General features: G+C 41.0%; 1 protein-coding gene across 5 annotated transcripts in view; it reads right to left on the reverse strand.

The window, feature by feature from the left end:
• The window catches only part of col11a1.S (collagen type XI alpha 1 chain S homeolog), a 120,201-nt gene extending 107,665 nt beyond the window's left edge, over positions 1-12,536 (reverse strand). For 2 of the 5 annotated variants that reach the window (XM_041561552.1, XM_041561551.1), the window contains exon 1: positions 12,085-12,535. In XM_041561552.1, the coding sequence (XP_041417486.1) occupies positions 12,085-12,199 (115 nt within the window). In that variant the 5' untranslated portion in view covers positions 12,200-12,535. Of the gene's footprint in view, positions 1-12,084 lie in introns of all 5 variants that reach the window. The other 3 variants (XM_041561555.1, XM_041561554.1, XM_041561553.1) reach the window with 3 other exon arrangements.
• Positions 12,537-19,201: the final 6,665 nt, after the last annotated feature.

A 19,201-nucleotide genomic window follows, 5' to 3' on the forward strand; every position in this document is an offset into this window, starting at 1 on the left:
GTACATGGGCATAGAATATTATTTAATGGTGCAGCTCTGGAAATCAAACATTTTCTGCCATACACTGTATCTCCAAAATAGACACTTATCATTCTCAGGTAACATATCAATTACAGTACCAGTATCTAAGGTGGCTCAGATGTCAGTGGACATCTCAATCATTTGGTCATCTAAACCAGTGCTGTGGTCACCACCTTTTCTGTATGAGAGAGAGAGAAGGGCTACAATGGAGGAAAAACAAGATAATTGACAGTTGCCTGTGTTTAGTTTTGTCTAGAGAATACGACAAATCACACACTCAGACTTAAGGCTACTAGGTCCCTCCAGACTTAGTCTGCAACTTAAGGCCCCCATACACGGCCAATAAAAGCTGCCAACAGACCGAGTTGATCTGGCTTTTAGCAATCACTTCTCTACCCGTGTTCCTCCATCAAATAGTCTGCCCATCAACTCTTTTCATTTTTATGAGGGAGTGCTATGCCTGAAGGTAAATGAGGTGGATATTTTCTGGACAGAAGAAGTTGCTACAACATGCCGGTCTGTCCCAACAAATTATCTCTGACAGATGTAGAAACACAGCCATTAATCTGAACCATGAAGCTGCTCCCATGTGTAGGTCTTCCTAGTGATTTATATGCACACAGTGGATTCCTTTTTCTAAGCATGTCCTGAAACCATCTTTTATTACTGGATCCTGGAGATGCGATATCACAGCAAACAGAAGCCCCATTGTTGTCATTCTTTTATTCTAGATGCACTGCTACTGAATGTCGACAAGTATTGTGCTGTCCAGGTGATTTGTGTTTCCAAATGTTATTTGTAGCATCTCTTTAAACAGCCCTTTGTGTTTGCTTTATTAGTGTACATATTGTAGAGATATTGGTCCCCACTCTTAATAAGTCGGTACCTTAAAGTCGAAAATTGAGTCCTCTCTTACTACAAGTCTAACATTGCCAGTAGAGAATCACTTCTGAACCTGACAACGCATTTGAAACTGGGATGACACTCCAACAGGTAAAGCAAATGAGTAATGATTTAGGGAAAAATTATCAAGTAAATCAGTATGCAAACGACAGACTGAGTGGTAACTTATTTTCAATGGCAGCAAAGGAAAAGTTGATGTAATAAAGCATCAGGAAAAGAAATCAAGGTAGGAAGGTTACATTGCTGTTGCAGGATGCAAAAAAAGCTTTATAAGTGGAACTACATGCAAGTTAATAATTATACACATGCATTTTAATCATATTCATCTATAGATAATATATCTATCTATAGCTAATAATCATATTCATCTACAGTGGAACCTCAATTTCACATCCCCAGGGTTTAAGTTTTCCCTCATTTTACATTGTTGTTTTGTGGTCCCACCTATATATTTTGCATAATACATTTCCCTGATTTAAAATTTTCCTGGATTTTACACCATTTTTTTCTGGCCCCTGAAAAACATAAAATGTGGGCTCTACTGTATACCTAATAAACAAGAACAACAGGGAAAATGTTTCAAAGGAAAGCAAATGAGAAAAGCAGAGGTTGAGAGGTGAAGGTAATACTCAATTCCACCTACAATAATGGCCACATTAACCATAAGACCAGATTAACTATAAGACAACCATAAGTCAATTTCCATGTACATAGATAGTTCAAATCTAGTTTCAATCAGTGGGCCAAATAGTCGTACTGACACACAAAATAACTACGTCCTGGTTAGACAATAACCATCCACATTTCCATTAAAAAAAACGAATGAACACCAACACTCCTAAACAATGAACTGACAAATCAGCATATATTTTTTTAAATCATACTGCTAAACTAATGGAGTAGGAAACAGGGAGAAAATAAACACAAGTATGTTAGGAAAAATTGTGAAATGGAGGTAGAAGTGAGGAACTATAACATTTACTAATATAGCCATATGAAATCTAGTGCGGCACATCTGTACCGCAAAAGGAAAGTCATAGCAGTAGGTATTATCAATATAGTCATCTTACAGTAGAAATTTCTGACTCTTTGAGTCTTATAACAATATAAAAACATCACTCATATACCTGTATAAGTGATGTTTCAGAAGAAACTTCATCCTGACAGAGAATTATGGAACCTGTAGCTCAACAACACCTGGAAGATTTTATGTTAGTATTTCTTGTTTTATATCCTTGTGTAACTTCTAGACAGAAGCATGCCACAATGTATGATTCATTCACAACTATTGTTTCAGGATGCTGGAGTTGCAGTTCAGGAACAGCTAGATAACTGTATTTCAGACAGCACCGTCATATCTTCATATTCCACAACTGCAGTATAACCTTGTAATAAAAGAACACCATAGAGGAAATAGTGTGCCTCTATTATATATAAAATGCTGTTTCTCGCTTAGTGGATCATAAAAACTCTGTTCTCTTGAGAAAGTCATATATAGACTGATAACATGCAGTGTCTGAAAGATCAGCCCACTGGCCAAATGAATGGATTCACCTGTGGGCATAGACACTTTTACATTTTTACTCAGTTTGGGCCAACTACTTTACTTTACTACCAGAGCTACAGATATGTGTTTTCTCTTAAATCCCATTCTAATTTTCCTGATGAACTTAAGGAAAATTTTTGTCATGGTCAATAATCCTCAATACACTTGGATTGCAGGATAATCAGTAGGAAGGGCTGTGCACCTAGCCATACATGCCCCAATGGTCAGGCAGTATAGTGGAAATGGCCAACTACCCAACCAGATCTAAATCTGTGTGGCCAGCTTTAATGCTTTCTGTAATAAACACCCCACTGAATCACTGCTCATTGTAAGAGCAGGAATCAATTTGAGTTACAGAAGACTGGAATATGAGCCACTCAACACTGGACACATTTGAACCTGGACAGTAACCTATAGCTAGCAACCAGTTGAAGAGCTTTTTTCAGGTAGCTGCAATAAAAGCAAATATTTGATTGTTACAGTATACTAAGACTTTATGTATTTTGCTAGCCTGGTGTGACCCTAATAACTGTGGTCAGGTAAGTAGTAAAGTAGTCCTTTGCTGAAAGATGCAAGAAGTAACTTTAAATAGGGATTGAACAGACAGCAGACGAGTTCTAGAACTCCAATGCTTCAACTGGGGCTGATCTAGTTGGCAATTTTACAATCTAACTCTACAGGTACATGAAATGTATGTATGTATGTATATTTTTATTTGTAAAGCGCTCCTCGAGGGCAAAGCATTGTACAGCAAAACAATAAATTAGTAGTAACAAACAAGGGGTCATTGGAACAAAAAGTAACAATTAGTGCATTATTAGAAATACAATTCACATAAATATAAAAAAAAAAGCGATTGCTCTGAGAGGAGCGGAGGTTTGGGGTAGGAACATATAGAGAAACGAGATGAGATAGTAAGGTGCAGAGGAATGAAGGGCTTTGAAGGTTATGAGGAGGAGTTTATAAGTTATTCTTTGTTTTATAGGAAGCCATGATAAGGACTTCAGCAGCGGAGGGGCCTGTACCCTTTTGGATGATAGGAGGATAATTTTGGCAGCAGTGTTTAATACAGACTGTAGAGGGGAGAGATGGGAGTTAGGGAGGCCAGTTAGTAGAAGGTTACAGTAATCTAGTCTGGATAGGATGAGAGCATGCATGAGTGTCTTGGATGTATCAGGAGAAAGGAAGGGACGGCTTTTGGCAATATTGCGTAAGAAAAAGGGACAGGTTTTGACAGTGGTGTTAATATGATCAGAGAAGGAGAGAGAGGAGTCAAAAATTACCCCCAGACAGCGTGCCGAGTTGACAGGATTAATGAGCATGCCATCAATAGAGATAGTAAATAGGGGAGTAGGACCAGGCTTAGGTGGAAAGATGATAAGTTCAGTTTTTGTTAGGTTGAGTTTGAGGTGGCACTGGTTCATCCAATTTGAGATAGCCAGGAGGGAGTTAGAGATGTGAGCCTCTGTTTCCGCTGTTAATGAAGGGGTGGATAAATATATTTGGGTATCATCAGCATACAGATGATAATTAAAGCCAAATGAACGGATGAGATCTCCCAAAGACAGAGAGGGTCATTTATCAACACTGGGCAAATATGCCCATGGGCAGTAACCCATGGCAACCAATCAGATTTCTGCATTCATTGTTCTACTTGCAGCTGACTTTAAAAAGCTAATCACTGATTGGTTGCTATAGCTAACTGCCCATGGGCAAATTTGCCCAGTGTTGATAAATGAGCCTCAGAGTGTACAGGGAGAACAACAGCGGACCAAGTACAGAGCCTTGCGGCACCCCCACATTAAGTGGAACTGGAGATGAGGTTTTGTTATCATAGGAGACAGTGAATGATCGGTTAGAAAGGTAAGAAGAGAGCCAAGATGCAGCCTGGTTACGGATGCCAAACGAATACAGAATCTGCATCAGGAGAGAGTGATCAACTGTATCAAATGCAGATGATAGGTCAAGGAGGAGAAGGATGGAGAAGTGACCTTTGGCTTTGGCAACCTGAAGATCATTTGTAACTCTGCGCAAAAGCAGTCTCAGTCTCAATAGAGTGACCAGGCCGGAAACCAGATTGCAGAGGGTCCAACAGATCATGGGTGTGTAGAAAGTTAGTAATACGGGAGAACTCTAGGAGTTTAAAGGCAAATGGTAGAATGGAGACAGGATGGTAATTTGATAGACAGGATGGGTCAACTGGGGCTGATCTAGTTGGCAATCTTACAATCTAACTCTACAGGTACATGAAATGGAAAATGTTGCTGTTAATTTGTTGTCTCACTAACACTTATCAGTTCTAACATATAGGGAGTAACTGCTTGCAGTTTGGTTGCATTTCCAACAGTATTTTACCAAAGTTTAGATCAATAGCACCCTAGACACTAGCTTCCAACATGGCTTAATAAGCTCAAATGTCGGAGCATCATGGTTATTTTTAACTTGGTAATACATAGCCAATTCAAGTTATTGTGCAAAAATAGTATCCTAGGTAAATAAGGACAGAATGGGTGTTTAAGGTCTTATCCTAAGTGTTTAGGGCAGATTTACTAAAAGGTGAAGTGGGCATCGCTAGCAAAAATTTGTCAGAAATCTCATCTGCAGGGACATCACCAGTTTACTAACAGGCCTAGACGGCAATTTGTGCCCTATCGACAGGCGAACGACTATTACTCCGCAAATTCACTAAAGTGTGAATTTTACAGAACGTTACCTTTTTCGCCAGAGTTTCCTTCAACACCTAAGACCTGGCGAACTGATAAAATGAAGCTAAATCCTCCTCAATCTTATGTCAGTGACATCATATCCTGTATGCTAAGAAGTCATTAAAGTTGTAAAAAACGCTGGCATTTTTTCATATTATAAAGCAAGATTGCCTTCAAAAGTCCTAATTATTAAAGATTTTTTTCCCAACCATTTGAGGGACATGCCACATTTGTTTTAAGGTGGGTTCATATCTAGGGCATTAGAGGATCTCTTTTGTCTTTATTTTGCTTCCTTAGACATTTGTAATAAATGGCCACTTCAAGCATTTGCACCAACACCAATAAAGATGTCTATACGACCTATATGTACCCGCCCTATTCAAATTGACCTAAGCATAAGAATACTAACGAAGTTTCACTAAGCAGAAATGAATGCTAGCGAAATGCTCGCGCTGGCGAATTAACACTAGCTGCCCAGAAGCACTGATTTAGTGAATTAGCGTAATTGTAGCAAATTTTAGTCTGGAGAAGTGGCACGAAGTGCGGCGGATCGTTCACTGGTGAAAATTCGCCCATTAGTGAATTTGCCCGGTTGTTTATTTTCTTTATTTGATTGCCTCTTTTGCATTCTATGAGGCCTCGTACTACTAAGGTGTAAACTTGATCTGAATGGCTGGTCTGACAGTATACCACTGAATGTAAGACAATGGGCCAGTGTTACCAAGAGAAACACATGTTGGATGAATTAGCCCATTGGTGTGTTCCACAATCTGCAAGATTATTTACACCTCTCCAGCTAAAAAAATGTCTCCTTGCTGAATCAGTTGGGAATGTGTATATTTTCTCTCTTAAATTTCATAGATCACTGTGTTCCCTTGTAATGCCTAGACGCAGCAAATGAACAGACATACGGGGAGGTGACTGGGAAGAGGTTTTTCTTCAGTGGTCATATAAATCCTGTGACCTATACCTTCAACAATCAATAGGCATACTGTAAATATTAATACTTTGTGAAGCTCTACATTGTTAGCAGCACAGCACAGAAAGAAGAATAAGGATGGATGTTGCACTAAACAGAGAAATACTGACACACAGGACCATATGTCCCAGCAGTTTGATTTACTAGCTTTCCTGTCAATGCCAATAAAAGTTTTATTGCACCCAAAGGTGTCATTACAAATAACTGGGTGCCACAGCAAAATGATTTTAGCTCTCACCAAAACTTGAACATGATCTGTTTCACAGACATACACTGAAATTCCTCCTAAGTCAAAGCACATCTTGGCCCGAGCAGTCACAGGTTCTGCTTTTGTCTATATATTTGTACCTATATATCAGTGTCTGTTGTTTTTTTAACCTAGGGAAATAATTTTTACAGATGTCCTCTCTGCATTCTGCAAAAAGGATATTACCTTGCATGCATAATTGTCTTTCCTTTTTCATAACAGGGATGCACCGAATCCATAACTTGCAAGAATCCTAGCACACTAGGGTTAGATTTAGTTCAGAATTCTGGCAAAATTTTTTGTGAACGATTTGCTACACAGCTGAATCCAAAAATTATGGATTTGGTGCATACCATAATAAGCCATTTCTCATGTTATCCTATTGCTGATACGACAGAATGAACTTAATAATGGTAATTTTGTTGCAATTTTGTGGGTAAAAAGAAGAACCAAGAACAAACAGGTCTTGGCTGTAACTGTCACCATTGTTTCTTCACACACTGACAGGCCAGGATTCAGGGGCTAAACGTGGGAGGTCACTCTGAAAATACTTTACAGTTGGCCACATGTGAAACAATGTGCAAAGGTCACCACAACTCAAACTACCATTGCAAACATTTTGTGAAATCTACAGTGGGCTGCAAAAACATTGATATATATATACACAATGTAGTCTTCATTAAAGTGTCAGTTTTTATGAATAGTTTTTTTTAAGGGGGGGAGGGAGGTAAATAAAAGATTTCTGCTTTTAGAGCAGGCATGAGGAATGCTCCATCTGCAGGGCTGAATCAATGGGTCTCACTGAGAATTCAGCTCAAAGGGACATTCTGAAAATCCACATAGCTTTCATACCTCTGTGTCAGTTACAAGTCAGAGGTGCAAGGAACCTTAAACACGCCCCTCAGCCATGAAAGGAGAGACAGGGAAAGGAGAGGGAGAGACTCGAGGCCTGTTCATGCTGTTTTCTTAGCAAACCCTCCGTGTCTGTTCCTTCAAACAGAACCGTTTCACCTCCTGATCCTTGGGACTCAACACAAACTCTCTACCACCAACCAAATATTTCTCATCATTTGAAAAGTTTATTTAATCATTTTGTTTCATTCTGGGCCAATTCATACCTAAACAAAGTATCGATTGTCTGCTTTTTTTTGTTACATTTTTTACATTTTCTGTTCCCTTTTATTCTGAAACTAGATCTCTAGCATTTTAATACTTAATTATATAGAAATTTCCTTTAGTGGCTTAGGCAGGGCAACTATATCTCGCTTGTGGACCTCCATGGTTTTCCCTATTGCAAGTCCCAGCGTTCCCCTCACAGCTGCTGGCTTTTGGGGGATGATGGTACTTGGAGGTTTCTTACTCAAGCACTACAGGTTGGACATCCCATTAGCAGCCACAAGAGTTCTTAACAAAAGAAAGCTCTGAAATCTGCCTCTACAGCTTTTGGCTTGCAGAGTTTGAGAATCCAAATTTTGGAATAGTTTCCAATATAACTGTCATCAAGGCATTGCTTATCAAGACCAAGTGACATAGGAAGAAAAATTGTATATAACGTACACTTTTTTATTTCAGTCTTTCAACATGCTCCTTCATGGTTTGCAGAAGAAAACTTTGATTCTTAAAGTTCTTAAAATCTCTCTTCTGTTTAACATTCTTTAGCACTCAAAACAGAAGGTTTTTTTTTTACCTTTTTTCACTTGAATATGTTAGTCTCATCTGAGCTAGGTTATTTTCTGCTTGCCACCACATGTCTGGGATCCTAAGGGGCCTTTTGTGGAAGCTGTGCTACAGAACATCAGTGCTTTAGAGTAGAGTTACACCCAGAAGTCTGGGAACGTGTTGCTTTGCAGTTCTGTAATACTCCTTTTGTAGTTTGAACAAAATATGACTTTATTCCTCTCTGATCATAGAAAAATACAGTAGGAATTAAATTGAGAAAATTCTACTGTCCCACTATCATACTCTAACCAGAACTGCTCAGTGCTTAAAGAAAGGCCTTTAAGATGCAACAGTGAATAGTATGCACATAGGAATGGGAAATGATTAATAGATATTGCTTACTCACTAATAGCACTTGACACCCCTTTCCTAAATAGTACTACAGGGTCACAAAGAACCTTCATGATGCATAAACCAATAAAACAATGTATAAGCTTCACGGGTGCTAAACAAATTTTCTCTTAAAGTAATGTACCTGGTAGATTGGGAGCATTTTACATTACTTTCCCCCTCTACAGTGATTTCTGTTCAATAAAACTATTGCCTAAGTTGGTATTTCTCTAACAAGCTGCTTTAATAGTAGAGGCTGCAGTCTCTTTACGACTGTGCCTGTACTATAAAGTCCCAACATGCAATTAGCCACTCCACATCCTACTGAACATTTCTAAAAAAGAGCAGACAAAGCAAATAACAGTGTTTTCTGATTTCTCGGAGTGGAAAATAAGGATATTATATATCATGAAAAACATAAGATTTCTTTGCATATCAACAGGTTCCCCAAATGCAAAAAAAAAAAAAAAAAAAAAGAGAGAGAGAGAGAGAGAGAGCGAGTGTGAAGAAATAACAGTATGCATGTGTGTTGATTGTGTTATTAAGGACTGTATCATTTGAAAAAGTCACTGTATGATATAAGCTATTTTGTTGAGGATATCAGTGAAAGTACCTTGAAGCTCTTGGCCACATTTCTAAATATGGTTTCATACAACTAATCTGTCCTGTCTGAAGTAAGTCGAGTGGATTTTTTCTCTTAGATTCTGTTGCATAAAGAATCCTCAGTTCACCTTTGCCAGCATAGTACTCTGAGAATGTGTGAAACCAGAAGAGGGCAGGATATAGGCCGTCTGCACATGACAGTAGTGCTAAAGAGAGCCTTAGGGACACAGTACCTCATTATATCCAAAGCTGCACATAGAGGCTTACTATATATGCCTTGGCCCCACTTTAATACCGACTGCCAGATTCGGTAATATGTAAAATAACTGCCAGATACACTACCGTATGCCTGCCACATGCTCCACTATAACAGGCATCTGAGTATGCTCTGCAAAATACTTTCTATCTTGAGGCTCAATATTGTAAAGTTTTCCAGATGCCCAGATGGAGAGTGACCAAAGCACAGACCCACCTTAAGTCTAAATATAATACTGCTAAACCTCCATATGGATATCCAGATCAGAAGGCCAGTTTACTCACTAGTGTACAAAGTCCACCTTCTTGTATGCAAATACTGTAGTCTGCCAAATGCAAAAAAAAAATCCGGGCCTAGTCACGTGACTATCTAGGTAATACCCCGCTGTTGCATACAGCCACCTTTTCTTGCTACAGGACAAAGAGGGCCTTGTCATGTCCTTCTTATACAGTCTAACACCCCAATACTGATTTCTTTCAGGTAAATCTTAGATGATGTTCCAGAACAGTTCCACAAACTGAAACGGTCGGATTCCCCACTTTTCTCTAATATCTCTTTTTGTGATAACCCAATGCACCTCTCCTGTTGCACCTTCATCTCGCCTTGTGCCCCTACCGCAAACCCTACTAAATTCCCCACTACTGAGAGTTTTTTGTGTTCTCCTGTCCTATTAGAGGACAGCCTGTTAAATATATGCCTCTACTGAACAAAGCCTGCATTCTCATCAGACTCTGACCTGAGTTTCTCATGTACCACACACTACTGCTGTAAGAAAGCGCTCACTATTACAGCCTGATGAATACCCCACCTGTCTGTCATTCACATTCATGTACTCTGAAAAACTTGGCAAACATCACACTGTGGATCCTAGGTAATGCTACATATGCCAATTACTACTGAACTTCCAATGGCAGCACCTTGCTATTGAACACGCAGGATTATGCTAAATTCCCTGTAACTGTACATAGCCTTCTGCACACACAGGACCTCCCCAGTGTACACAGCTGGCCAAATAACTCATAACAAATACAGAGCCAGACAGAATCCCAGCAATGAGAGATGCAGCCAAAAAGTCCATTACTGCAAAATAAACGTCCATATAGGATATCCGACCCTTGCACTGAACAAATTACTCCCTGGTGAACTTAGATTCAAGGATACACAGTACAAGCCCTATACCCCCATACAGTAAAGCTTTTTAAATAGAGTATACAGTAGTGTTCATGATCTGAGAACTCCAGATATCCCAGCACTGCAAACAGGTAAATTGCCCAGCAATGCCTAATTATTGTGAACTCTTTCCCCAGAGTTATGGGTTGCAGTAGGCACACTCTGCCATGTATCCTGACCTAAAATATTAAAGGAAAGACTTTTATATGCAGTGATTAAAACCAAGAGATACGCCAGTGTCTCCTGGATACAGTGCCCTATTGATTTACCTATCCTGCCAGCTACCCTGTTACTACCCACAGACCTGTGGATAAAGTCTCCTATTCATTCAATGAGCCAATCAGATTCCCCACTGCTGCCCTGTGATTTCTGGACACAGTGCCCTATTCATGTACTGAGCCTGCCAACTAGCCCAGTAATGCCCGGAGATCCCTGCACACGGAAACATATTAATAGCCTTCCAGCTAAATGCATATGCCATAGACATTTTAAGGTAAGGATACCTCATGTTAAATCCTTAAATCCTTACTGTGTTACATACAACTCAGTTATTCATCACAGGAGATAAGTTTTAGTGATGGACCTCCTGCTCCTGGATGTGGAATGCTGAAATTATGTATTTGCTGCATGACTATATGAGAATATAGTTCTGCTAAAGAAGTGTGTGGGTTTCACGCATCCATAAAGTCAGACATATTTGGATTTAGGAAAAAAATAAACAGATTTATGTTGAAGCGATTAACTGAAGCCAGAGAAGCCAATGGATATAAAACCAGGGATGTGGCTATAGATGATTGCTGGGGGGCCGGAATGTCTGGGGGGTCCAGGGAGGGCACTGACTGTCTGAAGCATAAAAATATATTTTCATGGAATATTTGCACAAAATGTAGGTGGGCCCTAAAATAATTTTGCTGTGGGGTCCAGTAAGTTACAAGACAGAGTGTAAGGGTATTTGGGAGTTAATACACCTCCCTAATATTCCCAAAGCCATTGCCAAAGTGAGTCACCCTGTGCCTCCTGCACTTGTTCTCTTTCCCAGGATGCGGCTCCCCTTTTGCTTCTGAACTAACCCCCCCCCCCCAAGTGAGGTGGAAGGGTCCGTGTGTCTGGGACCCTCCCCTCCATCAGACGTGTCTGAATGTGACATCCCGTGGGAGGGGGCGGAATTCCGAGCACAGAGGGATCATTAGAGGAAGAAATTGCTCCCTTCTAGCCCTGTCCATAGACACCTAACGGACCACAGGTTTTAGGAGGCAGCCCTCGTGCTCTGCAGCTCTGCTGAATAACAGCGCGGAGTTCCCTCACACTTGCTCCGTGCAGCCTCCCAGCTGGAAGCGATAGAGCCCTCACATTCCACATCCACCTACCGACCCCGTAGCCCTGTCTCGCTTTCCCTGGGGAACATTAAAGGCTGTGAGTGTTTATGGGGTGTACGAGAGAGTGTACCGGGGTCCCCTAACTTTCCAAATAAATCAAACACTTCCCTCCCAAGAGACTTGCGCGAACCCGTTTTCGTTTTGTTCTACTGGTGAGTTGCCCAGGACTATACCATGCGCCGGGTTTGGGGGGGGGGAGCCCCTTAATATCACCTCCTTTTTATCTTACCTCCTCTGACCTCTGCAGCTTGAAAAAGGAAAGTCAAAGTGATGAGAACTAAGGAGCTGAGGGATAAATCCCACAACCTCCTTTTCGTTTTCCACCTTGTGCTCCACCTCTCCATGTCCAACTCCACAGACTGGGGATCCCCAGGTGATAAGGAAGCTCAGGATTGAAATGAACAGCTCCTTGCGAGAGTCCCAGGGTCACTACACAGCCATAAGGAGGAACAAACCAATGTGTGGCTGGGGAATGGGGAGATTCGGGTCTTTTCTGCTCCTTTGCCCAGCTGAGATGAGTCCTTCCCCAGTCCCCTGCCTACAGACTGAAGGAGGTTGAAGGGCTTTAATCAAAATGCAAAGCTCCCTCTCTCCTCCTAAAGTCCCACCGTCAGAGGGCTGGCCTAAGACCCCACTCCTGGATCCTCTAGCCTTCACTTGCCAGCAAATGGTATTCACTTTCCAAAAACCCAGGACCCTCCCCAAAGAAAAGAATCCTCAGGTTGGTCCGCCTTCCCATCCCACCCTCCCAAAATAGAGGGGCAGCTATATTTGTTCAGCGGTTTTTATCATGGGAGGAATGAGGAGAGAGTGACAGCTCCGAGTAGCGGCCAGTTGCTCCCGCTCCGTCTGTGTCGCACACACAACCTGTCCTGTCTGCCGCTGTCGCTAGCGACTCATGTGCCCGAGTTTTGCTCAGGCGTCTCTGCGCTGCGACTGTGCGACTGCCGCTCTGTCTCCACTCACACACTGGTGTTTATTGGACTTATACAGTCGTGAGCCATATGCATAGAGTGACAAACATCTGCTGCCTGCCCACTTTCTCAATTCTGCTTTACGTTCCCCCATGGAGAGAGGCTTCTCAGATAAAATCAGTTATTGTCACTAGTAATATAGTCATCCCACCCTATCACTAATCACCACACTAGCATTCATTCTAAAAACATATTAGGGCTCAGTTTTCCCTCTAAAAGCTTCTTAGTAACTTAAAGAAGATATATATTAAAAAAACAGACACTAATTCTAAAGCAACTTTCCAATATACATTCATTACTTGTTTCCAATGGCTTTAAAGTTATTTATAACTATAAGGGTCAGGGCACACAGGCAGATTCGGGGAGAGTAGTCGCCCGGCAACAAATCTCCTCTGCTTCGAGGCGACTAATCTCCCTGAACTGTATTCCTGCCGGCTAAAATGTAAATCACCGCCAGGATGGCACTCGGAGCGATTCGTTTTCTGAAGTTGCCTCACGAGGAAACCTCGGGCGACTTCGGAATACGAATTGCTCCAAGTGCCATTCCGCGGCGATTTATATTTTAGCCGGTGGGAAGGCAGTTCGGGGGGAGATTAGTCGTCCCGAAGAAGAGGAGATTTGTCTCAACTAATCTCCCCGAATCTGCCTGTGTGCCCTGACCCTTACTACCGTACTATCGAAAGAAGTGTTTGTTTATCTCAGTCTGTTCTGTGCCCTGGTGGTTCTGACTTTTGAAACAATGTAGCAGAAGCCAATTAATGCACAGGCTTGTGAAGAGGAGTGTCAAGCTACATTGTTTCAAGAGACAGAAGCAGCAGTGCAGAAAGGGACAGACAACTACTGCTCTCTGTTGCAATTACAGGTAACTTTATAGTCCTTGAATGGTATGTATATTGGAAAATAGGTTAGAATACATTTTTGTTCAAGCAACATCATCATTTTAGGTTCAAGTCCCCTTTTATTGGAGCAGTTGCAAATTGTTGTACATAATATTCCTACAACTGCTTACTGGGTGAAGTTGTGGAATTAATCTGGTCCTAAAAATATGTTTCAATTGGCTCGCTTTCATATGGGGAAATATCTTTTTTACCTCTGGATTTAATTTGGGTCCCCTGACTTAAAAAAACCCTATATACTGCTCTGGGGGATAAAATATGTGACTGTGTTATAGACATGTACTGCTTAAAACTTTGTATAAACTGACAACTAGGTAAAGGGGAGATAAAGTATGTCCCCACATTTGTTTAATGTCTGGAAAAGGCCAGAAAAAAAATTAAGGGTAATATATAAACTGGGCCAGAGTTTGCTGCAGTTTTAGCAATCCACCAGGGACCAAGGGCTTTGGAGCATTTCCGTGTGTGTTGTATGAATACATACAACAGATTGGTTGCTATAGGTTACTAGACCTGGAACAGATTTTGTTCCTTTTATTGCATCACCCTAGTAGTGCACCTCATAGAAACAAGGGCCTTTCTAAATATGACCAATTGAAAATTCAGTACTGTTTCTGAAATAATGAAATAACGCTTTAGGATTTACCTTTCAGCACCTGTCTCTTCATGCAGCTTGATTGAAGCCAGTGATTCTGAAGGATGGTTAGTTTTAATATGTTGTCTAAGCAAATTGATCCCTGGACTTCTCCCATTGACTTATACAGTAATTCCGCAGGTTTTAGGTGGCAAATAGTCACATTTGAGTTCTTAAAGGGCCAGAGTATGATAAATCTTGAAATTCGAATTAAAATTTGAATCAAGTTTGCATAATTTACAATTCGAATTTGAGACTTTTGACCAAAAAAAGATGTGAATTAGAATTTTCACTTCGACCCTTAATAAATCTGCCCCTAAGTCTACAAGAAAATAATGTAAACATTAAATAAAGCCAATAGGCTGGTTCTGCCTCCAACAAGGATTAATTATATCTTAGTTGGGATCAACTACAAGGTACTGTTTGATTATTACAGAGAAAAAGGAAATCATTTTTAAAAATGTTGATTATAACAGAGTCTATGAGAGATGGCCTTTCCATAATTTGGAGCTTTCTGGATAATGGGTTTCTGGATAACAGATCTCATACCTGTATTATTGTTAATATTGTCATATTGAAAAGTTCCATATTTCTATGAGATAAAAGTCATATTACATATTGTTTTTAAGACAGTTCCCCTTGAAGGAATATGGCTCACTGGGGGGAACCTGGAATTGCTGCCATTTTCAGGGTAGAGGTATAGCTCCATGGTTTCCCTCGGCAATGGCACACTTGTGCATAATTCAGCAGAAGAGACAGGATCGGTGCAATGCTGCTTGGTGCAACTATACAGCAGGGGCTTGTTTGGACACATGGACCTTTAATGAATGGCATCACTAACCATAACATTCACATTCCATTGCAGCATGACTGCATTGCAGATGCTGTTGTAAATGACCTTGTATGGGGATCCCAATTACTGAAATATCCCTTATCCAGATTACACCAGGTCCCAAGCATCTCAGATATTAGATCCAAATGAGTAGCCAGTTATAGAATGACTGCATAAAAATACAGTAGCTTGAGAAAAAAATACATTGAAAATGGCTGCCTGAATTTGTCCCACATATTTTAATGGGTTCTCAGGCAATGTAAAATAATGATGTTATTTTCACACCTTTAACACAATCATGTTTTTGTACAGGTAAAAATCTAAATTATTGGAAAATTATTTCACATGTATTCCATTGTAAGTAAGTCATTTTTTTAATACATTCTGTTTTTCTGTAATAAAAAAAGTACCTTTTACTTGATCCTAACTAAGCTTCATGAATCTATATTGGCGCAAAACAATCCTATTGGGTATATTTTAAGATTAAATGTATTCTAGCAAAGTTTGCGAAATGTTGATCCAGATGATCCCTTATTCAGCTCTAAAGCACTCTGGATAACAGATCCTATACCTGATGCATTATTTCCATAATTGTGCTTCATAACTTTATTTTAAGGATAAAAACTAAGCTTTATAAATATGCCATATTTTACAGCACTTTTTACATCTTTTGTGGTTTAAAATTTTTTGCATACCATTATAAATTCACCCGTAAGAATGTCTAAATGACCTGCAGCATGCTCCAGCTTTGGACTGTCAACAAGACAGACAGGTGCACCGAATTGAATGTATTTTGATAAAAAAGGAAAGATATGATTTTTTATTAGCTTTGTATGAAAATCTACATTAGGCACATATTGTCAGTACAGGTATGGGATCCGTTATCTAGAAACCTGTTATCCAGAAAGCTCCGAATTATGGAAAGGCTGTCTCCCATAGACTCCATTTTATCCAAATAATCCAAATTTTTAAAAATGATTTCCTTTTTCTCTGTAATAATAAAACAGTATCTTGTACTTGATCCAAACTAAGATACAATTAATCCTTATTGGAAGCAAAATCAGCCTATTTGGTTTATTTAATGTTTGAATGATTTTCCAGTAAACTTAAGGTATAAAGATCCAAATTATGGAAAGATCTGTTATCAGTAAAATCCCAGGTCCAGAGCATTCTGGATAATAGGTCCCATAACTGTACATGGAACTTATTTAAATTGTGTTTATTTCTGCTAAATAGCATGGCAGCTCATTGCTTTCAAACAGAGACCAGAATTAAACAAGATGATTAAAAGGCCAAATTCACAAGAGCTTACAATCTGATTTTGTAAATGTTGGGCTTTTTAATGGATGAATTGGTAATACCACATAAAGGTTTAGCAGTGCCGGGGCAACAGTAGTTTAGATAAAAAGCACAACTATAAAAACATCCGTTTTTGAAAGCATTGTAAGTTTTCCTTAGTGGGTTTGTAGCATAGGATACAATTTTTTATAATTATTGCTGGTGAGATGGAACATAAAGAATATTTGCATACTGTGTGTGCACCATTTTGGAGAAAATAACGTTGTTTTATTGTGTATTCACTTCTTACAGCTATGCAGTAATACAGTATTTATAGCTTGGAATCTTTGGTTTTTTGTCAGAAACTAAAGCATGTCAGATTATCTGTGCCCGTGTGACCTACTAAAGTTACTTCTGCAGCAACCTCTCCTGCCCCAGGGACCACCTAGGATAAAGGCATCCGGCACAACTGGGAGTTCTGGGAGAGACAGGACTGTGCACCAATTGTTGGGCTCTTAATTCCTGCTCTATTGTATTGAACATACCTGTTGAAAGATTTGCTAAAGATGAGTTTGTGTTAGGCATTATTAAACAGAGTTGTGATGGGAGAGTTGGACTGGAGCAGAAAGAAGGAATTCCAATGTGAATATGCCCATAGGTAGTGGCAAGCCCAATAAGCAGGCAGTGATTATTTCTATAAGAATAAGAATAAATAAGAACCAGGGGGCGTGGCTTGCTGAGCTGCTGAACGGCCGCAATAATTTGGAGCTCCTGGGGGCACCAAGGACTATCCCCTATTTCCAGGTGCCCAATAACGCACTGCGCCTCAGAGCACAGCCGAAGGACTCACAAACCGGCTAGCTCTGTTCCGGTTCAGGAACGGACTCTCTGGCTGCTACAGGAGCCGACTACGCACTGCGGCCTAGTCTGCTGGTTGAAGCCGCGGCCTAAATTGAGCAGGCCTTCCCAGACGCGAGTGTAGGTCGGCGCGGTTCCCGCTCGTTCCAGGCTCAGAGCCCGTGTGAGGCTGTCATCAGTAGCTGCAAGGGGTGAGTGACCCTACAGGAAGGGGGCCCCCAATATAAGCTACACTCTCTTGCTGTTGGGCGCTGATGAACTTTGCCACGTTGTCAGAGGCTTTAATACCCTAAACCAGCTTCTATTCCTGACAACCCTGTCCTGCTGGGCCCATTACAATAGCCTACTTTACCAGCATAGCTACCACTACCATGAGCAACAAGTGTTACTAACTGGGCAGAGACTACAGAGCTACAGCAGGTGCACTCCCAAGCACAGGAGTAGAGATCCCCCCTTAACATCTGACCATTGCCATTAAGGTGCCTCTGGAATCATTGTCTACAGCAAGGTCTCTGTAAATAGACAGCATTGCATGTCAGAGGGGCAGCAGATTCCGCCGCTGAGCTGCCGGCATTAATACAGACAGCACACAGTAATGGTCTAAAAGTCCAGACCACGACCTACAATGGCCGTTTAAACTGAACGTGAACGCCCACGGGAGCTTTAAAAATTCAGAGCTGATTGGCAAAACGTATTAACTGTCATACATAAGTAGCAGTGCACCTACCAATAGCCATGGGCAAACACAAGAAAAAAGAATCCCCAATGAAAATGACAGCATTCTATCCGAAAGCAGCAGCACTTTCAGGAGCAAGGTCTCCCTCACAGGAAGGTGGCGACTCGGCAGATAGCAGCCCCACACGCCATGCTCCACAGGAGAGAAGATCTCCAGGTCAATCTGATAGTAAGGCGGATCGGACACCGCTTACAGCTGCAATACTGAGGGAATTTTTAACTGATCTCAGAACAGAGATTCAGGATGACCTTCGCACTGCCGTATCTACTCTGAGCAAAGACATCAGGCAAGTGGGAGAGAGAACTGATCATCTAGAAAACAAAATGGCGGAACTAGTAAGTTCTCATAACCAAGTTGTGGATGCTAATAATGCTATGGAGGAAGACATCCAAAAATTGACAGCTAAAATAGCAGACCTAGAAGATCGTAACAGACGCAATAACCTCCGGATAAGGGGCATACCTGAACAGGTCGCTGCCCCAGAGCTGAATGATTATGTCTGCACACTGCTCAGAGACATACTCCCAGATGTCCCTCCCGACCATTTGCTGCTGGATAGAATACACAGACTACCACGGGCAAAAACCGCCCCGCCTGGGTCTCCAAGAGATACCATCATGAGGATACACTACTATTATGTGAAAGAGAAGCTGCAATACAGCTTTAGAAACAAGAAAGATTTCCCGGAAAAATATGGCGGCTTACAGTGCTTTGCGGACCTTTCCACTTACACGCAGCAAAAGCGGAAGGAATTCGCCACCGCGACAGCTATACTGAGAGACAATAACATCCAATACAGATGGCTATATCCAGTGAAAATTCTAATCAACAAGGATGGGTCGTCGGCAGTTGCGGACACCCCTCAACGCGCAGAACAGCTACTGAGGGGCTGGAACCTATGGCAACCGACCAATACTAAAACAGCTGATAAACCCCCAAAGAGGTCCCGCTTGCAACCTGAATGGGCTACCCAAACCAGGCAAAGCAGGAAGAGCCTCAAAGCGCAACCCATCTTGGAAGAGACAGACACAGACACCTGAAGAAGCAATGGACTCCTGTACGAGTACAGGGTCAGCCAAAAAGCCTAACTCAAGACGAAGACGACATGTCAAATTTCCCGTGGGCTAGTAAGCTCAACTAT

The sequence above is a fragment of the Xenopus laevis genome, chromosome 4S (genome assembly GCF_017654675.1).
Source record: "Xenopus laevis strain J_2021 chromosome 4S, Xenopus_laevis_v10.1, whole genome shotgun sequence".
NCBI classification, from domain to species: domain Eukaryota; kingdom Metazoa; phylum Chordata; class Amphibia; order Anura; family Pipidae; genus Xenopus; species Xenopus laevis.